Source organism: Thamnophis elegans, chromosome 6 (assembly GCF_009769535.1).
Source record: "Thamnophis elegans isolate rThaEle1 chromosome 6, rThaEle1.pri, whole genome shotgun sequence".
Taxonomy (NCBI): Eukaryota; Metazoa; Chordata; class Lepidosauria; order Squamata; family Colubridae; genus Thamnophis; species Thamnophis elegans.
In genome coordinates this window covers 30,472,731-30,497,812 of record NC_045546.1, presented here as the reverse complement: position 1 = coordinate 30,497,812, position 25,082 = coordinate 30,472,731, and the positions used below count along the sequence as shown (strand labels likewise).

Sequence of the window (25,082 nt, the reverse complement as noted above, 5' to 3'; positions counted from 1 at the left end):
GATAGTGCTTTAGCAAATCAATTAATAAGGGAACCGCTCTGTGAATGAATATATATGGCACTGTCAGTTCCAAATGGATATGTGGACAATAACTGAAAGGCATTCAGTGCCCGAAAAACTTCTACAACGTTTGTAAATCTAAGGGGTTTGCAGATAATTTTACACTTAACCATGTCCTCCTTTCCTCAGGAGAACTTTGCCTGCTTTCCGCAACTCCCTTTCCGTTTGAATCTAACAATCTTCGCAGCGAATCTCTGATGGCCGGAATGCACGCATTCATAAGTTAACAAAACCAATTGTTTGTCCTGGAGCGAACGTAAGTGGGTCACTTTGCCTTCAGAACGTGGCAGCCAACAAAATTCGAACTACACTTCCCAGAGATCTTGGCGGCTCAGGGGCGGATAAAGCGTCTGCGAAGAGGCGCTTCCCGCTCTCCCGGCTGAGCTGCTCTTGGGGTGGGGGGGTGGAAGCGACGCCGTGGAGTCGGGAGAAGGATGGGAGGTAAGTGGAATTGGGCCCTACCGAGCCCCTGATTGTTTCCCCGGTATTCCAAGGAAAGAATTTGTGAATGAAGTAGTTAGGGGACAGTGTAGAAGAGCATGATTGGGTCCATTGCAGGGGATGTGGTTGCCTTAAAATGGGACCCTGGAAGAGCTGCAATCTTATATTGTATTAGGGATCACTATTATCGCTAGATAGGACCCCATATTGCTTAGAGAGTTGTCACATACCTCTATGGAATCCGGGTAAATCTTGTGGGTTTCTCTCTAGTCATCTCAACCTGGCAATTGGTTTATTTATTTCAACCCTTAAAAGATTCCCTTGAATAGATGTTTTTAAATTTCCTATGCAGTTAATAGTTTCAAAATGCCATCCGGCACATATTTGCTGAGAACTTTCACTTCATCGCCTTCAGAAGTGTAAGGAGTGGGATTGCATTGTGGGAAAGCACAACATTGAGCACAACAATGGGTTTAGAAATGGGTGCATTTTGGTTGCCATTCTCTTCTGTACTCATCCCAAGGGGGGGGGGAGGCTTGAAAAATACCACAGAAATGGGCGTGAGAATTTGTTTTTTTTTTTTAATTCAAATACGGGTGGTGAATTTCCACAAATAGCATGATTAATGAAAACAAACAAAAAGAAATGATGGACTTTGTGTTCTTCCCTTTAAAAGTCCCGCCCCTAAGTTGATATGATCAGAGTTGTCCATACAGGTCAAATGTCTTTCAATACCATATGGTCCCTCCTAATCAAATTCTTCTGTAGGTGAAACTAATCCCTTGATTCTTTTTGAGCCTTTCACATAACAAGAAGAAATTATTGATTTTTTTTGGGGGGGGGGAAGTATTCTAAATTGTTCCTTATATTCTTAAATTTTGTATTTACTAATTGTATTTCCACTAAGAAATACAATTTCCACTAAGTGTTCATGTCTACATACACACCCTTAATGTGGCAAGGAATGGATATAAATATAAATGCAGGTTTGATTTGATTGTGATGAAAGATTGAGGAAAGATATAAAGAGAGACTAACAATGAAGATGAATGGACATGAAAGAAAAGGAAGGAAACGAAACAAACAAAAATAAAGGTAGCATGGTTGCAGGACAAGAAATGATGTGTCCTATATAAAACAATAGATTAATCTTCCAACTGAATAAATGGAAAGTGGATATAAAGGAAGATAATGTAGATCTCCTTGGAGCACAGTGAAAATAATATTAAATGCCAGAAGCATGTGTTAATTTATGCCAAATAAAGTATAAAAGAAAGATGAAGAGAAACACTATGGATGAAAGAAATGCAGAGGAGAATGATTGCTGCAGAAATGAGAAAAGAAAAAATACATAGAACAAAATGATTGTTGCAGAAATTATAAAAGAATGATACTGTATAATGTATAGATAGGGAAATATATCAGAAAGGAATTTAGTTAAGATTTAAGAGGGAAAGAAAATGCAGATTGAGAGCGGGGAGTGAGTTAAAAAGGCTAAAGTGAATGCAATTAAAAATAAAAGATGAAATAGTTTGGGATAAAAAATAGGAAGGAGTATTATGTATGTTTTTTGCCTGGAAGTATTTATAAAGTAATAAAGGCAGGATAAAAATCTAATTAAAAAAATCAAAGAATATTGGGAAGGGTATTGAAAAGGAAGTAAAAACTGATGTTCGAATTTTGCATAATAGTAAAACTACAATTGATGGTTTAACTGGAGAAATGTTAAAATATTATTCCTCTCTTATTCCCCTCTAACATAAAAAGAAAATTGGATGGAATTAGTTTATTAAAAGTGCTTGGAAAAGTATTTGGCAAAATTCTCTTTGACAATAAGAGCATTTATTATATAATGTTTGATTTAGAAAAAGTATATGATAAAGTGAAACACATTTACTTTGTGGAATAGCTTCTTTAAATATAGAGTTGAAAATTAGTTGCTGAATGTAATAAAAGCAATACATGGTTCTTCCTTTATTACTATGAAACTAAAACATGCATGAGAATAAATGGCATGCTTAATAAATAGCTTAGTATTAAACATAGAGTAAGACAGGGTGTAGAATAACTCTGGTTGCTTAATGCATTTATGAATAATGTATATGGTGAGCTCATATTAGAATTGCATTGGTTGGAGATCTGAATGGGCATGTATTTTTTTTACATAAATAACGTGTTATTGATTAAAAACCCAAAATATCTGCAGTGAATGATATGTGATAATGTGATGCAACAAAGAGAACACATTTGAGAGCAACTACATTAAATATCAAGGAAGTTGTATTTGACAGGGAAAGTGGAATGTACAATTTCAAATTATATATACAATTCAAAGAGGCAGATCAAATAAATGCTTTTGTGTTTCTTGATAGGCTGCTTTCTAACAATGGGAAAATGGATGGAAGGATTTTAAAATGTAAAAATGCTGGTAGAAAGTGTTTGTGTTGTACATTCTCTGTTGTGAAGAATAAATGAATGAATGAATGCCAAAAGAAGTTAAAATAGCAGCTTAAGAATATGCCATTGTTCTTTTTTATATGGAAGAAAGACTTGCTTAAGTCAGGGGAAACTTAAGTTCAGTGAAGTGGTCATGGGATGCTATGTATATGTATATGTAGTAAAATAAGAACAGAGAGAGAATGAGAGGGTGCTGAATGAATTTATATTGAATGTAGAGGTTAGTTATTACTATGAAAGAAGTGTGTTGCTTGGTCATATTGAGAAAATGAGTCAGGACTAAATTTCAGAACTAATGTAGGAAACAATAATAAATGTGTCAGTAAGGAGAGGAAGGCTGAGAAAGTTGTGGTTGGATGATACTGACAAAAATCGATAGGTGAGAAGGTCAAGGGAAAAGAACGTAATAGTATATGAAGCACTGTTTGTACTGTCTGGATGTGATGAAAGCAAGGATAATTTGCAAAGATAGAAAAGTATAGCGTTGGTATAAATACATAGGCACTATTTACCCTTTTTTTTTCTTAGCTTATGCCTTTAACTTTTTGGAGTATTATTTCTTACACTCTTTCTTCACTCTTTATCATGCTACTTACCCAAAAAGGAAGGAGCACAGTGGGTACTAAAAATGGACTGATTGGAAGTTTGGATTTGGTATCATCATGAGAATATATTTGTTGATAGCTCTGCTAAATATCAGATAATGGTTTTAGCCCCTTTTTCTCTGAGATCTCAAACCACCACAATAAAAGGCATCATGCAGAATAGATTCAGTTTATGGTAAATGATTGGGGGGGGGATTTTTTGAACTTAAATCACAGGAGTTAAACAGAGTTCAAACAGCTGAGGAATAGACTAAAAAGCACTAAGGTTACGGTATATATTTCAGATGTGCATACCTGGATATCTCGGGCTTGTTTTTGTATGTATGTATGTATGTATGTATGTATGTATGTATGTATGTATGTATGTATCTATCTATCTATCTATCTATCTATCTATCTATCTATCTATCTATCTATCTATCTATCTATCTAAATATATATATATATATCTAAATATATATCTATCTAAATATATACATACATACATATATATTGCAAACCATTTTGCAATGCATTCTTTTTTCACTATAAACCCTGCTCTCTGTACAGTTCTTTGCTCCTAATTAATATGTGAGTCAGTTCTGATTTATCAAGATATTTTAGAGACTACTGCGAGCCAGCCCTCAAACCTGAATAGACCAGTTTGGAGCCCTTCAGGCTTTTCAGCTGTATCTTTTGCCAATCTGGTGGAGAAGGATTCACTCTCAAATTAAGTTTTCATTTCCAAAATTATTGCTTAGCTAACACCTGGAAGTTTTCTGGATCATGTATTTTTTATCTTCTGTTTAATCGGGTCTGAGGAGATTGCTTAGAGACTGCCTAAATAAATCCTTACAATTTTCCACAAGATTTTTCAGAATGGTTTATCATTGCCTTTCCTTGGGCTGTGAGAAATGACTGGCCCAAGTTTACCCAACTACTTTGTGCCTAAGGTGGGACTAGAACACATGGTTTCCCCATTTCGAACTTGATGCCTTTACCACTACACCAGACTGTCTCTCTTGATCATGTATTAGTAGTACTGTATTTATTCAATTGGTAGTTGAACTCCCCCCCCCCCCAAGATATTGACTTGAGATTGATGAGAAAAGCAGACATCACAACTACCGTTGCTTTCCTGTTGAATTATAATTTAAACTCTAAACAGGTCTTCTTCCAGTTTTCTGTTTCTATTTTCAATCTTTCTCCTCGTCTCATCTTATTTATTAAATATATGAATTTCAATTTCAGTTATTTAGGGTTTTTTTTGGTCCTGGCCTTTCCCGCCCCCCCCCTTTTTTGTTTTGTTTTGTTTTGTTTTTAGTGACTCTAGACCAGTCTCTCTCTCAGCCCAACCCATTTCACGGGGATGTTGGGAAATAGGAAGAGGAAGGAGTATTATATATGTTCACTTGAGTTGCTTATAAAGTAATAAAGGTGGAATAAAAATATAGGTACATACATAAATGAATAAATATTCCACTCCTTTCCCTAGCATGTATTGTGTAAGGTTTTCAGAATTATTCTTATGCAAAATTCTTGCTGTATCCATGGAGGAAGATAGTAACTCTGTTTTATTAGAATACTACCTACTATACCTTGTTGCTTCTTCTCTACTTCTTTCCTTTTGATCTTTGAATAACTGTCTTTTTTGGACTATTATAACTTCATGTAATGTAAAATGTGAAAGTTACCTTGAAGATCATCTAAAAGAGGGTAACTGGAAATATCTGAATGAATATATATATATATGTTTTTTTTCATTTTCATAACATATAACCACATATATACTATTACATAGCCAACATCATATTGTATTATTAAATGTTTACATCAATTCATCTTGCCATCAATCCCAAAAACAATTATTGGCTCTTCTGCTCTCCATTCACCATATTTGTACGTTATCCATCACTTTCTTTTCCCCCTCTCCTCCACTTCCCTGCCTCCTTTCTTCCCTCTATCGCCCTTCTCTTCTCTACTTCCCCTTCCTCTCCTCCTCTCTCCATTTTCCACTCCTTCTTTCTCTCCCCCCACCCTGCCCTCTCTCCTATCCCTCTCTTCTTCCCTTACCTCTCCCCTCTACTTCACACTCTTGATCTCAATTCTTGGTGTATTTCAGCTTCTGAGCGAGCTCCATTTTATGTTGATGGTATTTATAATTCCTATTCAATATATATATTTGATTTTAACATATATGTTTTATATCTTTTGACTATATTTTTTTTCTCTTTTTAAAAAAAAGATCTGAATATATTTACTAGCACTCATGCATTAAAGTTAATTTGTTGATGCAGACTTTTCTCCCCTCCCCTTTTATTGACAGTAACTGAGATACCATGATGGATAACCGTTTTGCCACCGCTCTGGTAATTGCCTGTGTGCTCAGCCTTATCTCTACCATCTATTTGGCAGCCTCAATTGGCACAGATTTTTGGTTTGAGTACCGTAACCCATCACCTCCTGAAAATAATAGTGAAAGTAAAGCCACTTGGGATGAACTTTTTGGTGAAAATGCAGATGAAAACTCTTACACAGAAGCCCTTTTTCGATGGAATGGCACCATTGGGCTGTGGCGGAGATGCATCACGATGTCTGAAAACTCTCATTGGTACAATTCACCAGGTAAGCTTACACTAAAGAGGTTCTGCAATGTATCTTTCTGTATGCTGCAGGGTATGTTTTGCCCATTAAGGTATTTCTTCTTCTAAGTGTATTTCTTCTTCTACTTTAAAAAAAAAAACATGGGTACGATATGGGGAACTAGAAATGTTTTAACAATCTCATTTCCTGCTCAACATTTCATCATATACAATTTTTAGGGAAAAGAGTTTAATAAATGCAACTGGCAACTGCTTTTTTGGGGCAGGGGTGGGCTAACATTGGAAGACCAAAAAAACCAACAGGTATAGATATAGGATACACAAAATATTAGGGTTAATTCACAATTTATGATCATTTGTTTAGTAATGGTCCTTCATTACAATGGCCTCAGAAAGGGTGCTTTATAGTCTTTAAAGTATTTGAAATTTTAAAAATGGAACAAGAATATAATTAAACAAATTATATTTTATTAAATATTTAATAAAAAGATTTGAAAGTTAAATTGGACTCATTGAAAGCTTATATTAAACATGCTGTAACATCTAAGCTGAAACCAAAGGATAAACACTAATGATAAGAATGCAGCATATCAAACATTATCTTCAAATAAAAAAATTCAAATTACCGAGACAAAAATGGTGACCAAATTGCAAATAGCAAAAATAAAATTGCATAAAAATAAGTCAAATTATTCCAAAGGAATACCAGTAGATTTGGGGGAGATTAATTAGAGAGAAAAATTGATAGATACCATATTTTTTCAGAGTATGACACACCTTTTTTCCTCCCTAAAAGAGGGTGAAAATTAGGGTGCGTCTTATACACTGAATGTAGCCCCACCCAGCCACTGGATTCAACCGTTTGGCCTCTGCCTCACAGCAATTTACCTCCTTGTAGCAAAAGGGGGCTTGCTGAGGCTTTAATAGGCTATAGCAATCCCTGCAGTCTGAAACAGCTGATGATCGGGTGAAACTGAAAGTGAAACTTGCTGTTTGCTCCACCAGGCAAATTGCTGGGAGGCAGAGGCAGATTTTTTTTTCTTGTGCTAGTCAGGCTGTTTCCTTCAAGGAGGTAAGTCAATAACTATAAATGCCTATAGAATGTTCAAATTATTAGACTTGCTTTTTAAGGACTGCTTTATTATTATTTTAGACAGCTTAACAAAATGAAGCAGCTTTTTAAAATAAATGCTTGATCTGAAGAGACCCAGTGCTATTGTATCTTTTTTTAAATAGCAGAGAATAACTATAGTTCCAGAAAGCACATCAATTTTAACAGCATCTGTACAAGTATAATCTGAAATGTAACACTACAAACAGTGTATATTGTCTGTATTGCTTGCTGTTTGTTGCAAGGAGGCAAATTGCTGAGAGGCAGAGGCAGATATTTTTCCCTTGTTTTCCTCCCCAAAAGCTAGATACGTCTTATACTTTGGAGCGTCTTATACTCTGAAAAATATGGTAGTTTGGAGAAGAGAATTTTGGAGACAACACGTATTACAAAATGTAGAGATCAGCAAAAAGCAAACAAATTAAACAAATGAGTCTTAAATGAGTCCAAAACTTACTCTTATTCACTGATTTATTAAGGAAAATGACCTAAAGATAATATTTTTGTGGGCCAAAAGTATTAACTTCTAGGATTATTAATTTCTTTGAAGGGGAAATTAGAATCAGGTGCTTCAATCAGTGGGATAATAATCAAGCGTGAGTGTTTGAGAGCTTGCTTTATTTAAGGAGTAGAATTCTGGATAATCAGTATCGAAGTCACAACACAGGTATATGGAAGTGTGTCATGGCTTGAACAAATAAGATTTCTGATGGCCTCCAAAAATAATTGTTGATGCTACATCATAAAATAATCTTCCTTTTCCTATTTTCCCCACAACCACCTTGTGATGTGGGTTGGGCTGAGTGAGAGTGACTGGCCCAAAGTCACCCACCTGGCTTTCTAGCCTAGTGCCTTAACCAATAGACCAAACTGGCACTCTCAAGAGAGATAAAATTAGATCTCAAGAACTGGTATTAAAACCTCTAATGTTAATGGAAGATAGAGAATCAATATATAGCATCCCTATCAATAGCTGTTCACCAATGCCTTTTTATGAAGTTCATTCAAAATACTACTTAAATTCCTGAAGGGACAGTTTCCCTGAAGGTGGGAATTTGAACCAGTTCAAACGATGGACATTGCTATATTGCTCCTTTGTCTGATCTGCAGTCAGCTAATTAGCTGAATTCTGTTGGCTCTTCCAAACTATGAAACTATGAAGGAAGGTCCTAGGAAGGGAAATTTTATGATGGCAAGTGCTGGTAGAAGTACCTTGAATAATATATGGTCTTTCATGAATAACATCAAGAAGCAAACATGGCTTTAGATAAGGGTATGCTACTGACTACTTTGTTATAAGGAGGTGAAAGCAGAATAAATATAAAAATAAGTTGAATTCATTGAGAATGGAACACCTAGGTGTATAGGGCAAAATAAGTAGAATGAAGAATGAATGGGTGTTTAATAAATATAGAGTGAGGGCAAAATTGAGGGAAGTATGAAAGACATACTTTGAAATGGGTTGATTATATAATAGAATGAATGAGGGCTGAATCACAAAACTTATATTAGAAGAGTGAATGGGTCAGAGGAAGGAAAGACTGAAAAAATGTGGTTCGATAGAATTGAGGACAACCTCAAAAAGAGTAAGGCCAGATGTTTAAAGAACAAAAAACAATTTAAGAATGAACTGACCTTGTGAAAGCAAAATTGGTTTTCACAATAGAAGTATTTGCAGAGATATAGTGGATAGTTTTGATGTAAACTATTTTTAGCTGTATCCTTTTTTCTTGCCTTTTTGTGGTTTAATATATTTCACTCTTTTTCTGTATTTTGTGTAATAGAAATATTTACATTAGGGGAATAATATAAATAAAATAATGTTGCTTTTATGATTTTTTAAAATACAAATCAGCCTTTCAACAATGCTTACTCCATCCTTCATAATAGAAATAACATTGACATTTGAGGAAAAAGTTATGTTTGCATAGCAGGTAGGTATAAAAAGGAAAAAGTATTATGTATAAGGACTGATATATGGTAATCCTATGTTTTCTTCGATATCTAACTTATTAAAAAAAATCCTCCTGAATATGCCTAAAATTGTGCAGCATCAGATTTCAGAGATGAGATAATCCCAGGACAATTAGGGAATTTTCTGATAGTTGTGGGGACTTCATTACAAATTCACTTTTTTATTTGTTAGTTTTATTCAGAGGAGATGATGATGATGTATGTAGCTCTTCTTTCTTCCATTTTTCCCCACTACAACCATTCTATGTAATAGGTTGAGTTGTGGGAGAAGGAATGACCCAAAGGTACCCAAAGAGTTTCCATGGCACAAAGTCTCCTGGATTCCAATCCAACTCTTTAACTACCATGCCAAAGAGGCTCTCGTTGAATCACGATCTGATTATTTTATTTCTTATCAAAATAGATGATACTGATAGGAGGTAAACCAACTTGCTTAATTAATCATAGAGTCTTGAAGTTATCTTAACTACGGTGTACTCAAATAATCAGCTTTCAGATTTTACAATACTGCATACTTTTTATTGAGGTAATTTTTTTCATGTTTTTTGACAAAGGAGAATTAAGTTATTTTTGTTACATATGCAAAAGATTTTTAGTATAAAATTTGTCTTGGCTAAATCATTATAAGAAACTTAATTCATTGGTGTGGCCAGTAAGTAACTGAATCTTTATCTATGTCTTCTTGTTCATAGTCGAAAAGAAAGACAAGCTCTCTTACTTTTTCGGTTATCAGTGAATTAAAAATTCTCTTTGCATCTGTAGAAGTAGCTACTGTTATTAAAAGCTGGATTATTACTCCATTAGTCTCTGAAGCCAAATGATTAAATGTTTCCTACGAGCTCACTAGTGTAGCTTACTCTAAAACCTGATCAAGGTCACCTTTAATCCTGAAATTCATTAAAGTTGTTGTTACAGAAGATGATTGCAGAGTATCCATACCATAGTCAACTTCTCTTCTCAGTAGTTAAGGATTGACCCTGGAGGAATAATTGAAAGTATTGGCAAGAAGACAATTTTGTTTGTTTTTAATGCCCATAATTTAACTCTGTAATTACATTTTTCTTTTCAAGGTTTCAATCAATTTCTACCAAACCTCAACACCACCAGCAGTAAAACAGGTATTTTTCAGTACTTTGTTCAAATCAGTGGAAACGAGGACGGTCCACATAAATTCATTGTTCATTTAGTCCTGTGGTGAGAAACTCATCTAAGACCGTTCTGTTTCTTCCTGATTTCAGATTAGGCCAATTCTTGAAACAGTGTTCAAAACATTCTATAGAGTTCTATCTGGCATCTTAACGAATAATTAAGTTAGTTCCTCCTGCTTCCTTCTCATTATTGCAGAATTATTTTGGAGATTCACAAAATAAGTCTTTATGGGCACTGAAATCTCTTTCAGCATTAAATAAGCATTATATCCATATCTTTTTAGTTTTAAAGTTTCTTCACTTTCTTCTTACCTTCTTTTATAAATAAATTTGTTGCATTATTTGTAATAAGGCTGTCTACTTGAATTTGAAATTGTTTTCAGTTGTAGTGCTGCTACATCTCAGTATTCAAATAATATATGCAATTCTGAGATGTAATTTATCTAAGAAAGGAAAATAATCCATTCTTCTCTTGACACACAAACTGGATCGTGTGGATTTTATTCCATCTATCACTGTTAGATTATTGGTATACTTTTCTAAATAAATAGATCAATGTATTTAGTTAAATTCATGTTGTTAATTTAGTATTACTCACAGTGTGCATCATTACAAAGCTGTAAAAGAAATAGACACTTTCTTTGAAGTTCAGTTTCAGGTGTCTGATAAGTTAAGAAGCCAATAAAAAGCTGTGTCCAGGTTAAACAAACAGTTGTGGAAATGAAAAAGTTAGTCCTATGACCTTTATCTAATTTGAAGATCCTGTATATTCAGGCAAGTATTTTCAAAGGGAAAGAAATTCTTGTGCTATTTTGTTTAGACAATCAAGTCTTGAATTCTTTGTCAAAATATTTTTCTTTCATATTCATGGCTTGTGACAAATACTCTAGAGTAGAATCTTGTATATTGTTGTTGCCATAATAGATTCCCTCTTTTAATCCTTCATGCTTGATAGGTATATTTAACACAAGAAATGTATTTTTGGGGACAGTAAAGTATATTTGTCTGATTCTTGTTTCATTTCTTCTGCATTTCATATCCTGAGACTTCTTCCTTATTCATATCTACTTTACCTGTCTACTGTTCTTTCACGGATTTCTTTTCTCTTTTGCAACTTTTAAAACAAGAAAGCAGATAAATGACTGTTATGTACATTTGTACCTCCTGTCCAGCTGATTATGAGCCTCTGCCCGACATATTGTTATAAAATATAAATATAGAATAAAATGAAGTTAAGATAATTCCTTTTGATACATTGGAGCTAGGTTCATTTTCTCAAAAATAGTTTAGAAAAATTCTAAATTCTTATTTTAAAAATCATGTATGTTTAAAAATTGATTTTCTTTTTAAATCCAGTTTCTGAATAGATAAGCTTAAAAATGTGTTTTAAGGGCCAACCAAATCTTGGAATGCCAAATGAAAATCCAGGAGTTTACAAGAAAAGTTATATCTATTTTCAGAAAAACAAATTTTGCATGGCATTAAAACTAATCAAAGATATATTATTTTGAAAGCCATCAAATATGTTTTCTCTTTTTAAAACGATGACACCTAAAGCTAAATTATATTTAAATCACTGATTAGTTCTAGAAATCCTTTCTGGCTTGGGGAGCACAAAAGAGATGTTCAGATTTACCGTATTTCTTGGAGTATAAGACACACCTTTTTTCCTCAAAAAGAGGCTGAAAATCTGGGTGCGTCTTATACATAGAATACAGCATTTTTTTGCCTCCTGAAGTTCCACCCCCTTCACCAAGATGACCGTGCATAGCCTTATGGAGGCTTTCAGAGAGCTCCTGGGGACTGGGGAGGGCAGAAATGAGCAAAAAACCGGGCCATTTTTTGCCACCCGCAGCAGCACTCCATGCAAATTTTTTGAAAAAAAGGGCCCATTTTTGTAAAAAACAGGCTGTTTTTTGCTCGTTTTTGCCCCCCCCCCAGCATTCTGCAAGCCTCCCCAATTCTATTCATGCCTTTTTTTTTTTTTTTTTTTGGAAGAAAATAAAACGGGCTCATTTTCACGAGAAACGGACCATTTTTGGGATGTTTGCAGAGTGCAAAAACTTTTTTTTCCTTTTGGAAATCTCTTTAACTGATTAATTAGAATTACATTGATCAAGTGCTATGCCAGCAGAAACAGTCTTAGATGCTGCAGATTGTCAGAGATTACCTTCTCCAGCTCATGGATAAATACACCTGGAAACATCTACCTACCTACCTACTCTCTCTCTCTCTCTCCCCCTACCTACCTACTATATTTCTCCCTCCCTTCCTCCCGCTACCTACTTACTCTCTCTCTCCCTACCTATCTACTGTATTTCTCTCTTATCTCTTTCTATTTCTCTGTATCCCTCTACCTACCTACCTACTTTCTCTCCATATATACCTACTGTATTTTTCTCTCTCCCTCTATCTCCCTACCTACCTACTCACTCTCTCCCTACCTATCTACTGCATTTCTCTCTCATCTCTTTCTATTTTTCTCTCTCTATCCCTTTACCTACCTAAAACACTCACTCTCTCTCCCTCCCTACCAACTGTATCTTTCTATCTCTCTCTATTTCTCTCTTTCTCTATCCCTTTATCTACCTGCCTAACTACTCTCTCTCTCCCTACCTACCTACTGTATTTCTCTCTCTCCCTATCTATCCCTCTATCTACCTACCTACTTTTTTTAATTTGCCTCTTCAAAATCTTGGTGCATCTTATACTCCGAAAAATACGGTATATCAGTTAATGGGAATAAATTTTAAACATTTTTTTTCAAATCATCTGGTTTGGGTAAACACTTGTATCTTAAAATTCCAGAAGAGTATTCTTGTTTCTTTGATTAGCATAATGAAAATCTTGCGACATTCTAAAGTAGGAGTGAAATACATTTGTAACTCTAGGGCCATGCAAAACTTTTAATTAATTTCAAGTGGCTTCTGGTATGATTTCTAAACTTGTTTCAAGTAATCAGTTGAGATCCTTCCTAAGATTCATCAACCCCTGGCAATTTCCTGGATTGGGGAAAACAAAAGGATGTTAGAAAAAGAATAAAAATCAAATGCACAAAGAATGAAAAGAGGATACGAAACACAGAGACTGAGTGGCTCTGGCCCAACTAGTTTTCTTCAGCATTACTCACCAATTGGCATCTGTCTGGAACGTATAATTTTTTTTTTTTTTTTAAGGTTTATTGGGATTTATATGCCGCCCTTTTCCCTGAGGGGACTCAGGGCGGCTTACAACCACAGGGGAGGGGGGTGCAAGGTCAGAAACAAACAATATGTGCACAAAGAAAAAATAATAAAACACAACTTTCATTCAGCAATCAAACACTCGGGCGGGTAATTGGAACCTATCCCCAGGCCTGCTGGGAGAGCCAGATCTTGAGGGCTGCGCGGAAGGTCTGGATAGTGGTGAGGGTACGGATCTCCATGGGGAGCTCGTTCCACAGGGTCGGGGCAGCAACAGAAAAGGCTCTCCTCCGTGTGGTCGCCAGTCGACATTGACTGGCAGATGGGATTCGGAGGAGGCCCAATCTGTGCGATCTAATTGGTCGATTTAGGGAGGTAATCGGCAGAAGGCGGTCTCTCAAGTACCCAGATCCACTACCATGGAGTGCTTTAAAGATGGTCATCAGTATCCTGAAGCGCACCCGGAGACCAACAGGTAGCCAGTGCAGCTCGCGGAGGACAGGTGTAACGTGGGCGAACCGCGGTGCGCCCACTATCACTCGCGCGGCTGCATTTTGGACTAGCTGTAGTCGCCGGATGCACCTCAGGGGCAACCCCATGTAGAGCCCATTGCAGTATTCCAGTCTAGAGATCACAAGGGCTCGAGTGACTGTTGTGAGAGCCCCCCGGTCTAGGTAGAGTTTTGAGGAGTTTAGGCCTCAAAATTAAAATATTGTCCATCCCTACCATAAAAACCATTTCAGAAAAATCTGTTTATCCTTATGCCGCCTCAAGATAATTTAAAGTAGGAACAAAGCTCCTTATCTATCTACTTATTTATTTATATGTATAAAAGGCAGATGATCAAACAAAAACCACAGCCTAATAAGAAATATCTATTTCATTCTGAAAGGTGAGATGGTCACAAAGTGTATCAGTTTTTCTCTTTCGGATCAATTCATGGAAAAATACAACGTTCCTGGGAATCATAATAGTGGCATGGATCCGAACCGCACCTGTGAGTATTTTTAGTTCTATTTGTTGGAAACAAATAGCTTCAATGTTTTTCTCTTGCAAAGGCAAATGGCAAGTAAGGCTTCCACCAATGAATATATGTAGAATTTCATAGTCTGATATTTTCTAAAATGGGCAAAATGCAGGAAGAAGACTAAATCTCATAATCTTTTAGCAATCTCACGATTTCAATTTTAGTCACATAAGAATGATAAAGATATAGAATGTCTAAAATCCCATAAGATTTTAATATATTTTTCTATACAATCTAGGCTTATTTTTATATTTCAGAATATATATAAATAAGTAAAAATAAGAATATGAATATATATATACACACACACACACACATACACACACACACATACATACACACAAATGTATTCCCAGTAAGGGTATGGTTAGCTGATGAGAGCTAAATAGCTTGAAATAGATCTATACTAGTCTCCCTTTATTTATTTATCAGCACAAATAAAACACACACACACACACACACACACATATATATATATATATATATATATATATATGTTATATTTATGCTGATAAATAAATAAAGGGAGACTAGTATAGATCTATTTCAAGCTATTTAGCTCTCATCAGCTAGCCACACCCTTGTTGGGAATCGAACCTTTAAAATATGATTTTAAATATATTTTATATATATATATATATATATATATATATATATATATATATATATATATATATATATATATATATATATTCATTCTTTTTAATGGTATCTGAAGAGGTTGCAGATGTTATGTAATAGATAATAGTTTTGTAGTTGGTTAAGAATTTCAAAAATAATGTCACTTTATTTAATATTTTAGTGCAAAACAAGGCTAGAGTTTTGAAACTTGTCAAGAAAATGACACTTTGTACTAGCAGTTCTGATAAGAGGAAGTAGAAAGTACCTTGCACTGATAGCTTGCTGGTCTAGCTTCCCTGTCCTTTGTGAAAGAGATGGGTGAAAGGGTGTTCCAAATAACTCTGTAAGTGCTTCAGGGTTCAAGATTTAGGGTGGGGCTAAATGGACACGAAGAATAGCTTGGAAGACCAAAAATCCTCTCTTGCTGTGTTATATCAGTGGCATAACCTAATGAATCTCATTTGTCCATTTCTTTTAGATCTTTGGCGTTTGCAGTTTCTCCTGCCTTTTGTCAGTTTAGGACTCATGTGCTTTGGAGCCCTTATTGGCGTCTGTGCTTGTGCTTGCCACAGTCTCTATCCTGCCATTGCCACTGGAGTTCTCCACTTCCTAGCTGGTGAGTCTGCTTAAAACATGGATGCCTTAATAATACAAGGCAAGAGTTTCTTGGTCTGATCTAACTGTTGTTTGATGATTTTTCACCAGGTTTGTGCACACTGGGTTCAGTTGGCTGCTATGTAGCTGGAATTGAGCTGCTCCATAAGAAACTACCTCCTCCTCCTGTTCAAGGCCAATTTGGCTGGTCCTTCTGTCTGGCTTGTGTGTCAGCACCTCTGCAGTTCATGGCCGCTGCCCTTTTCATCTGGGCTGCACGCACAAACAGGAAAGAATTCACACTTTTGAAAGCATACAGAGTGGCATAATAAGATCCTCATTTTTCCTCGGTCTCTTATTTTCATAACTTTTTTTAAAAACTTCCTTGCTGTTTTTATTAGTTATTTATCTGTCTCAGAGGATGCATGCTTCTAATTACATTTAATGAAATGGCTTGGAATTAAAGAGATTGGGAGGACCAATTATGAGGAATTGCTTTTTCTTGCCAGAGATCTATATGATTTTGACACATTTTTAAAATACATCTGACATAATTATCTTTTCACGACTAAACTTTTATCTGCAAAGCAAACTAATAGGATCCTTAAGGGAATGAAAGGTCTTGATGAAACTAACATGGGCAGAATGTCTATCAGATAAGCTAAGACCACATTTTTCACAGTGGTAAATACACAGCTTCCTTAAAGATTGTGACATCGTTTTGTTCCCATCTTCAGACCTATTATGTTTTTTCCATCTATTCTGTCCAGATTGTTATAAAATGGTTGACAACTGTGGAATGTTGAAGTATTGTGAAATGATTATCAAGATTATATGTACATTTCTCTCACTCTTGTAATAGAAGCATCCATAACAAATTTTACTTTCTAATTTGACAAATATATCTGTATATAAATCTGACTTTTTAAATATTTTATTTATGCAATACTACATTTTGTAGAATTATTATTCATGTCATCTAAATGAACAATTTTGTTTTAAGAAAATAAACCTGAGCTAAGACTCATTAATTTTTCTGGAGTTGTATGTGACTAATGATAGGAGAAAATACATATGATATAACATTTCATTTTAATGCACTTATTAAAATATTGACACCCATCCTTTCCCTTTTCAAATCATATGATAAACATAGGGTGAAAATGAAGAGTGCATTGGTTTTGCTTCAAATGATAAAACCAAGATAACAAAAAGATACACATTGAGTAAGAAAATTTAGGCAACGCTACCAAGTTTTTCAATAGTTGTACCAGAATCCTTACAAATCAATAGCTACATTTAGGATGTATCTTGCAAAGACTGTCCAGCCTTACAACTTGAAATTAAAATATATTTTTCTTATTTTATACAGAGGACATTAAACGTATATGTATGTGCAATAAAAAAATTTTTAAAGTACAATGTGGGAGAAAGGAGAGGTGGAATTAGCCTTCTCGCTGAAGAATTAAAAAATGTTAAGTGATATGTTTCAAATATATTTTCACAGACATCTTTAATAAAGCAGTTAGTTTTGCATGGCATTCTGAGAGCAAAGAGAAAGCTATTGAAGTTTTCTGGGAAAATTTGATATAGTAGAGAAGTGTCTGGTTCTCATAATTAATGGCAACTCCATTTAGCAGTTTAGAGAAAAAGCAAGATGATTGAAAAATGAGTTTGAATTGAATTTATGGTAAATAGCATTACATCAGCCTCTTATTTTTATTAATTGAAACCTACTGTTTGTTTTTAATTGTCAGAGGTTTATCCTACTTTACTTCAAAATAGTTGAGATTAATAATTTGCATACTTTAAACTCCTCTAGCCTGAGGCTCAAAACCTAAATGTTCTAAACATGAGAGCGTGTGTTGAATAAATATTGCTTTGCTGTGTTCTAGAACAGGTTTCAATTCATTTGAATATAGTGAATTTAGGCAGAACAGGAATGGGCAGTTTGTTAAAAAAGAAGACAACAGCTTGGAATACTATATTGGAAATCCTTTGATACTGAATATTTTCTATCCAAATTGAGAAATATATTTTTTCTTCTGAACTATAGAAAATAAGACTGTGCATTCTTTGATTGGAAAGTCTCCTTCAGCAGTCAAAAATTAAATCATAACGTTGCTTAAAACACCCTGATGAATACTCATTTCAGGATTTCATTTCACAAACCATAAACAGCATTTTCTCAGAGACACTTCCTGCCAATTGAAGTGAAAGAACAAATCTAAAGAACGTACAGAAAAGATGTTGAGACTTTGGAAAAAATTCAGAGAAGAGCAGCTAAAATGAACAAAGGCCTGGAGACTAAAACATATGAAGAATGGCTGCAGGATTTGGGTTTAGCTAGATCAGTGGTTCCCAACGTGGGGCAATTTGATTTTTAATGCGGGCAATTTGTTGGCAGTTTATAATATTGGCGGCATTACTTGTTATTCAACCCTTATAAAGTTTTTGTGTAACATTTCTTTTTTCTGCTTTTTCAAGTTTATAGGTTTTTCTTAACACTGGAACATACTTCTGCCTAGAAATGTATAACTAAACCTGACTTAGACTTTAAGTTGACTAACATGCTATCAATTTAAAACACATGTGAGTGCATGCTTGTTTATTTGCTTAAGCTATATTTTGAGGGACCCTTAATTATTAAAATATTCTAAACTCAGGAATTTATTCTAAGGGAAATTGGGGATAGTCAAAAAAGTAAAAATGTGGGTTTATTTGCATGATTGTGGTTCCCATCATGAGTTTTTCACACTTCCCTCCCAGGGATCTTTGATTAAAACTGATCTTACATTTTTTTAAAAATATTATGGTGTGGGATCATTTATATTCCACTGTTAAGATATTCCTTCTTTATTGATTATGTGACATGAAGTCATTATTATTTCTTACTGACTAGAGAGATAGATTTTCTTCATGACGATTTGTCCTTAACTTGGGACTGATGTCATGGTTTTCTTTTTGCCAAGAAAGCCACATGGAATCCTTGATGGATTACCTTAAATTATCCAGAGAGCCAGATCTTTCTTTTGCCCCTCTAGTAATTACACATCTGTAAGTTGAATTTTTAATATGAAATAATTATTTTTGAAGCAGAATTAAAAATAGGATATGCTTTTGTAATCTAAAAAATTCCATGCCAATTCCCACAAAGAAGAGTTGCTCATTTAAGAATTCCATAACATGTAAAGGAGTTTTGCGAGGGGTAAATTGGTCAAATATTTAAATGAGTTTAAAGCATTAATTGGAACACTTGAGTACACAGAAAATATGTGTACAATGTTGGAAAACAAAAAAACAATTTTAATTTTAGAAAGGTGAAATGTGTGGAGTTGCCTTGAAATAAAACTGAAATATTGCTAATGAAGCTCTGTTGGGTGGGTTGCTCAATAATCTACTTATAAGAGTGTGTTTGTGGTATTGTAGTACACTCTATGGTATTGGGAATCACTGGCATTTTCGGTAGCAGAGGTAGTGCACTTTTAATAGACTTACTTTATCTTGAGTAACTGCCTCCGTTGTGTTGATTGGAGTTAGTTGCATTTAGTAAGTTTGTTAATATTAGTAGATACCCCCTATTGCAATTTATGAAACACATTAATTGACACTTAAGTTCCATCACTTCCATCAGACATACTGTATGTCTGATTTTATATATGTCAGATGATGTGTTAGATTTCTTTCCCAGATTAGTGAAAGCCACCTTAAAGTACAATTAACATGCTGATATTCTCTATGTTTTCTTCTCAAATCTGCTTTTGTTTTCTTGTTTTCTCATCTGTACAAATAAAATTTCCCCTAAATGTGGATAGGAAAACTAAAGTATATCAGGAAGGGGAGGAATAAGGAAAAGTAGAGTTATATATAGCATGTAGGAAAAGCCAAATTGTTCTAAAATTATACAATTCAAAAATTTCAAGTTTTTAAATTAAACTTGTAATTTTTAAATGATAAAACATTAGACTACATTGCATTTAGCCACTCCTCACACTTCACAAATTTAGTTTTGCAACTTATCCATGCACCCCTCTAGCAGTTCCTCTGGAACACTCCTAGTTAGTAAGTTGCTTAAATCAAACTAAAGAATTTTTTATTCTGAAGAATTGAACGACTGATGAGATACATGTGTGAGAAATGAGATAGAAGAGGCGTCCTTAGTGCTCTCCAAGCTTGGTTGTTTTCTTGCAGACGTTTCATTACCCAAATCGGGTAACATCATCAGCACTAGTAGGGAGTGGGGTTTGCCCTCAGTTATATTCTAGTGCAGTGATGGCTAACCTTTTTGTTGTCGTGTGCTGAAAGCGTGCATGCATGACACTGCACATGTGTGCCTGCACCCACAATGCAATATGCATGTGACCCCCCGCATGCCCCGCCCTCATGCATGTGCATGTGACCCCCGTGCATGCCCATGCAACCCTCCACACTCCCCTGCCCCCCTTCCCCATTTTTGGGCCAGGTCTGCACCAACCTGGAAGCCAAAACAGTGCAGGGACACGATGTGAGGCTCCCCTGCACCCGGTTTTAGGCCTAGAAGGCCTCCTGCATCAATCTGGAAGCCATAACTGTGCAGGGGTGCTGCACAAAGCCTCAAAATACAATGTGAGCGCCCCCCATGCATGCACCCAACCCCCACACATGCAATAGCAATAGCAGTTAGACTTATATACCGTTTCATAGGGCTTTCAGCCCTCTCTAAGCGGTTTACAGAGTCAGCATATTGCCCCCAACAATCCGGGTCCTCATTTTACCCACCTCGGAAGGGTGGAAGTCTGAGTCAACCTTGAGCCGGTGAGATTTAAACAGCCAAACTGCAGAACTGCAGTCAGCTGAAGTAGCCTGCAGTGCTGCATTTAACCACTGTGCCACCTCAGGGGCATGTGGGGCTCGCACACGCGTCCCCCACATGTCCCCTGCCAACACATGCACAGCAGAGACCTGTGGACCAGGTGGCTGGCGGAAGCCTGGCAGGAGGCATGCATGCATGTGCAGTGGAGCTGCACACATGCGCACACGTATCCCCCATATGCCCCCCCAACACATATGTGCAGCAGACACCTGTAGACCAGGTGGCCAACTAGGTGGCCAGCAGGAGGCGTGCATGCATGTGCAATGCAGCTGCGCAATGCTCATATGCATCCCCCATATGCCCCCCCAACACACATGCGCAGCAGAGACCTGTAGACCAAGTGGCTGACTAGGTAGCTGGCGGGAGGCGTGCATGTATGTGCAGTGGAGCTGGGCTGGGGCAACAGGTGATGTGCCTTCAGAGAGGTGCTCTGCGTGCCACCTGTGGCACATGTGCCATAGATTTGCCATCACAACACTGTGATCAATGTTGGTAGAAGTAGTCTTGGAGGTTCACTGTTTATCTTGTTTGGCAATTTCTTAATTGAGATATTGTTTACTTCTTGGTTGTTGGTCTGAGGTTAATCTTGGTGTTAATCTCTGCTCATCTGGGTGTTGACTGCTGGTGAGAAGGTATTTGGTCTTTTTGTTCCCTTTTTGGCTTGTTTATTGTCTCTTTTGCATAGAATGTAGATGTTGTTTATATCTATCTATGTACCTATTTAGGGGTGAGTGCTAGGATTCCAGGAAAAATAGATAGAAAGATAGAGGTTTCCAAGAAAGAGATGCATACAGCTCACCCAAAGTTTGACCTTACAAATCAACAGAAGGGCGTTGATAATTCTCTGTTCCTCCTACCAGTTGCTTCCTATGCATGGATAGATCTTGTTTGCAGGATTATGTGATGTTAAGAAGCATAATTCTATGTTTACAATAAAGATACAACCAGGCATAGTCAGTTCTAGAGAAGTTTCAATGCACTATTTAGAATATTGTTTAGTAACTTAACGGCCTGTGATTGTCTCTATAAGTAAATTTTTGTGAATACTTTTAGACATGTTGTATATGTCCACTTCACTTTTCTTAACTGTAATGTAATGAACTGTAATGAATTTCTCAAACATGTTAAAGTATCCTTTCTTCTCCCTTTCTACTTGGATTATGGGTGTCTTTAACATACAACATTTGCAACTCTCTGCCTTCTCTTAATACCAATTGATTTATCTATCAAGAAATGTAACTGCTAGGAATTGAAAGAATTTAGTATTTAGCTTAATTTTATTAAAATGTTATACAGTATGTGATTAAGATGTGTCGGGAAGTTCATGGGTAACTGGGTAAGTCATTCCTCTCAGCCCTAGGCTGGGGTCTCAAAAATCCATTTACCAACTCACAGAAGTCCAACCTGATGGATTATAATCCATAATCTTCCATAAAAAGACCTTCTTCCTCCAGTAGACTGATTCAGCCGATTTTCTAATCTGTACAAGATGGTTTTATTGTAATCACCGGAGTCGAGAGGGTTGTTAGGAAAGCAATATTTTTGTTGGCAGAAATACTGTTGAGCAATTAGGAGAAACCGCTCTGTAAATATGAAACCACATATGCCCTTTTATTATGTACACCTTTCCCTTTAATATCCTTTGTTAATGCTCAAAGGCGTTACAATTTTGTCTGTTTTTATCTCCTGTTGTGGTATGCGGTATGCATGTGTCATGGGGGTTTTGTGGCCAAGCTGGTTGTGGCTATGCTGGCACAAGTCAGCAGAAAGAAAGGAGAGAGAGCATAGCGGGGAAACTCCGATATAGCTTTGCAGGGTGGTTCTGCTGTTCCAATCCCACCCTGATTGCTTTCCAGGTCTATTGCTGGAAGAGGGAGGCAGCCTGCTCATTGACCAAACCTCAAATATGGAAACTACAACATTGGAGAAAGCCTGTCTCCTCAGCTGCTAGAGGAAACGTGGCTTGAGCTGAAAACAAAAGGGTGGAAGCAGTTGTAGAGATCAGTTAGCACATTTGAGCCTGCGATGCTTTAAAGCAGGGATGTCAAAGTCAATTTCATTGAGGGCCGCATCAGGGTTGTGTTTGACCTTGGGGGGCCAGGGTGGGCGTGGTCAGCTCGACAACACTTGGGGCCAGGGGCGGCTGGGCTGCTAGAGAAAATGGGCTCCCGAGCTCCATTTTGAGCGGTGATGGCAGCCCTCCCGAGCTCCATTTTCGCCGGCAGAGGCACTGCAGGCCAGTCCTTTGCTGTTTCCAGGGCAGTCCTGCGGGCCAGATCTAAGCACCTCGCGGCCAGATTTGGGCCCCGGGCCTTGAGTTTGACACCCCTGCTTTAAAGCATCAAGGCAAAGAGTGTTTTTGGCCCCAGAGGGAGAAGTGAAACCCCCCCAACAGAGAGGCGTCAAGGCAGTCAAGAACAGAGGGAGGTAGTTGCCTGGACAGATACCTGGAATCTATGGGGAAATCCTAAACAGGGAAGGGCTCAGAGAAGAATCAAAGGGAAGTGCGTCCTGCAACCTACACAAAGGAAAAGGAAGGAAGGAGGCTTTAAGCATGTGCCAATGTAACTGCCGATTTCCTTCCTATTTTTCTCTCTCAGTGATACACTGAGGAGGGAAGAATAAGGGGAGAGTTGGTAGTTAACTCAACAAAGTAAATGTTTACTAGTGTACAGCTCTGAGAAAGAGGTTGAAAAGGTTAGAAATGGAAAAACCCAGTTCTGGGTTTTTTTTTCATTCAACAAAGACCATAGTGTGTGGTGTAATGCAACAAATGCTCTGAGCTCAGTCTGTTTCACACACCAAGCCCAATGATAAAAACAGAGAAAGTAATAATCTATAAGGGGGGCTTCAAAAATTTTAGCAAGGGATTCTCTGCCCGGTTGCTGGGTGAGTATGGCCATAGGCGTGGCCTAGTCAGCCTCCTGCAGCAGGGGGGGATTTTGCCCTCCTTGGACTCCAGAGGCCTTTTTTGACCCTCCGGGAGGGCGAAAATAGCTTCCCCCGGCTTCAGAGGCCCTTCCTGAATTTCCGGTACACCCATTTTCTCCCCTCCCCAAGCCTCTGCGTGTGCTCTGCACTTACTTGCATCCAAAACAGGCTGCTTGGGGACTCCTGGGAAGGGAGAGATAGGTGGGACCAGTCAGGAGTGGGATTTGGGGGTTCTCCAAACTGCACAGAATCTTGGCTAGAGGTTCTCTCGAACCCCTGCGAACCCCCAGCAGTCCACCCCTGATATCCATGTCTTTTTTCTAGTTGGTTGCCTCCAGAAATTGAGATTGCAACTCCAGTTACATTTTCAACACTTTTGAAGGGATCCAGGTTAGGGAAGGCTGGCCTAGCTGCAGAAGGAGCAAATCCGATAGTATCACAATATGATTGCCTTTCTCTAGAAAATAGAGAGTAATTGAGCAAAAATGAACTTCTAGGATTTCATGCAAAATTATTGGCAGTGATATGCCTTTAGGAGGCTTATAGAGTGCTCCTGGGACTGGGGGGGGGATGAGCAAAAAACAGCCCATTTCCCCCCATTTTTGCCCTCCCCAGTCCCCAAGAGCACTCTGCAAAGTGGACAGAGTTTCAGGAGGCCAAAAATGCTGTATTCAGTGTATAAGACACACCCAGATTTTCACCCTCTTTTGAAGGAAAAAGATGTGTCTTATATGCCAAAAAATACAGTACATATTGTTGGTACAGTTAATAACATCTATCACAGTTAGCAATATAACTTTAAAATAGATTTGATATAGTGAAATGCCACTGTTTTGGTTCTTAATACTCATAGAGTACATGGATATTCCATACATTTCATATTTTCCTAATATTGTCTTTTAAGACTCTTTGTAGAGAGTATGTCCCATAGATTAGTGACTGTAAATTCACATTCCATTGTAAAGCACATTCTAAATCTTTTCTGGTAATTTCCACTAGGTGGAAACAGAGTTTTACTTTTGCTGAATAGTAGGCTACAATAATATCCATTCTAGAGATTCTTTCAGGAAGTTTTAGTTCTTCAAGAAACTAAAGTCTTATTTTTATGCTGAAAACACATTGGAGAAATAAATTGCAATATTTCAAGATATCTCTAAAATAACTCTAGTTGCTGAAAATAAGCCAATTCTGTTCAGAACCTTCAACCAGATGAAACTATGACTGACATATGAAATGTATGTCCCAAAATATTCTTATTGCTCCCTGAATTCATCAGACATTGTGAATATCTTATAATTAACAAATTGGTTTTACAACCATAACCCAACTATCCATTATATAAATTTGCATGCACGAAGTGTACACAGTGCACATATGCAAAGAAATATGATATATTGCAAAATTAAATTTGTAGGGTCATGAGTGCTCTCTGAGCTTGGTTGTATTTTTTGCAGACATTTCATTAACCAAACCAGGTAACATCATCAGTGCTTGTAG

The 25,082-nt window shown here is 36.8% G+C and overlaps 1 protein-coding gene across 2 annotated transcripts; it reads left to right on the top strand.

The window, feature by feature from the left end:
- The first annotated feature begins 405 nt into the window (after positions 1 to 405).
- CLDND1 (claudin domain containing 1) lies at positions 406 to 16,454 on the top strand. Of its 2 annotated transcripts, XM_032219968.1 has the most exons (6): positions 406 to 501; positions 5,869 to 6,167; positions 10,301 to 10,348; positions 14,453 to 14,557; positions 15,687 to 15,824; positions 15,914 to 16,454. In XM_032219968.1, exons 2-6 carry the CDS (start codon positions 5,882 to 5,884, stop codon positions 16,129 to 16,131), a joined length of 795 nt encoding a protein of 264 aa, XP_032075859.1. In that variant the 5' UTR covers positions 406 to 501; positions 5,869 to 5,881; the 3' UTR covers positions 16,132 to 16,454. The 2 variants fall into 2 exon arrangements, with proteins under 2 accessions (XP_032075859.1, XP_032075860.1); XM_032219969.1 differs by lacking the exon at positions 10,301 to 10,348.
- Positions 16,455 to 25,082: the final 8,628 nt, after the last annotated feature.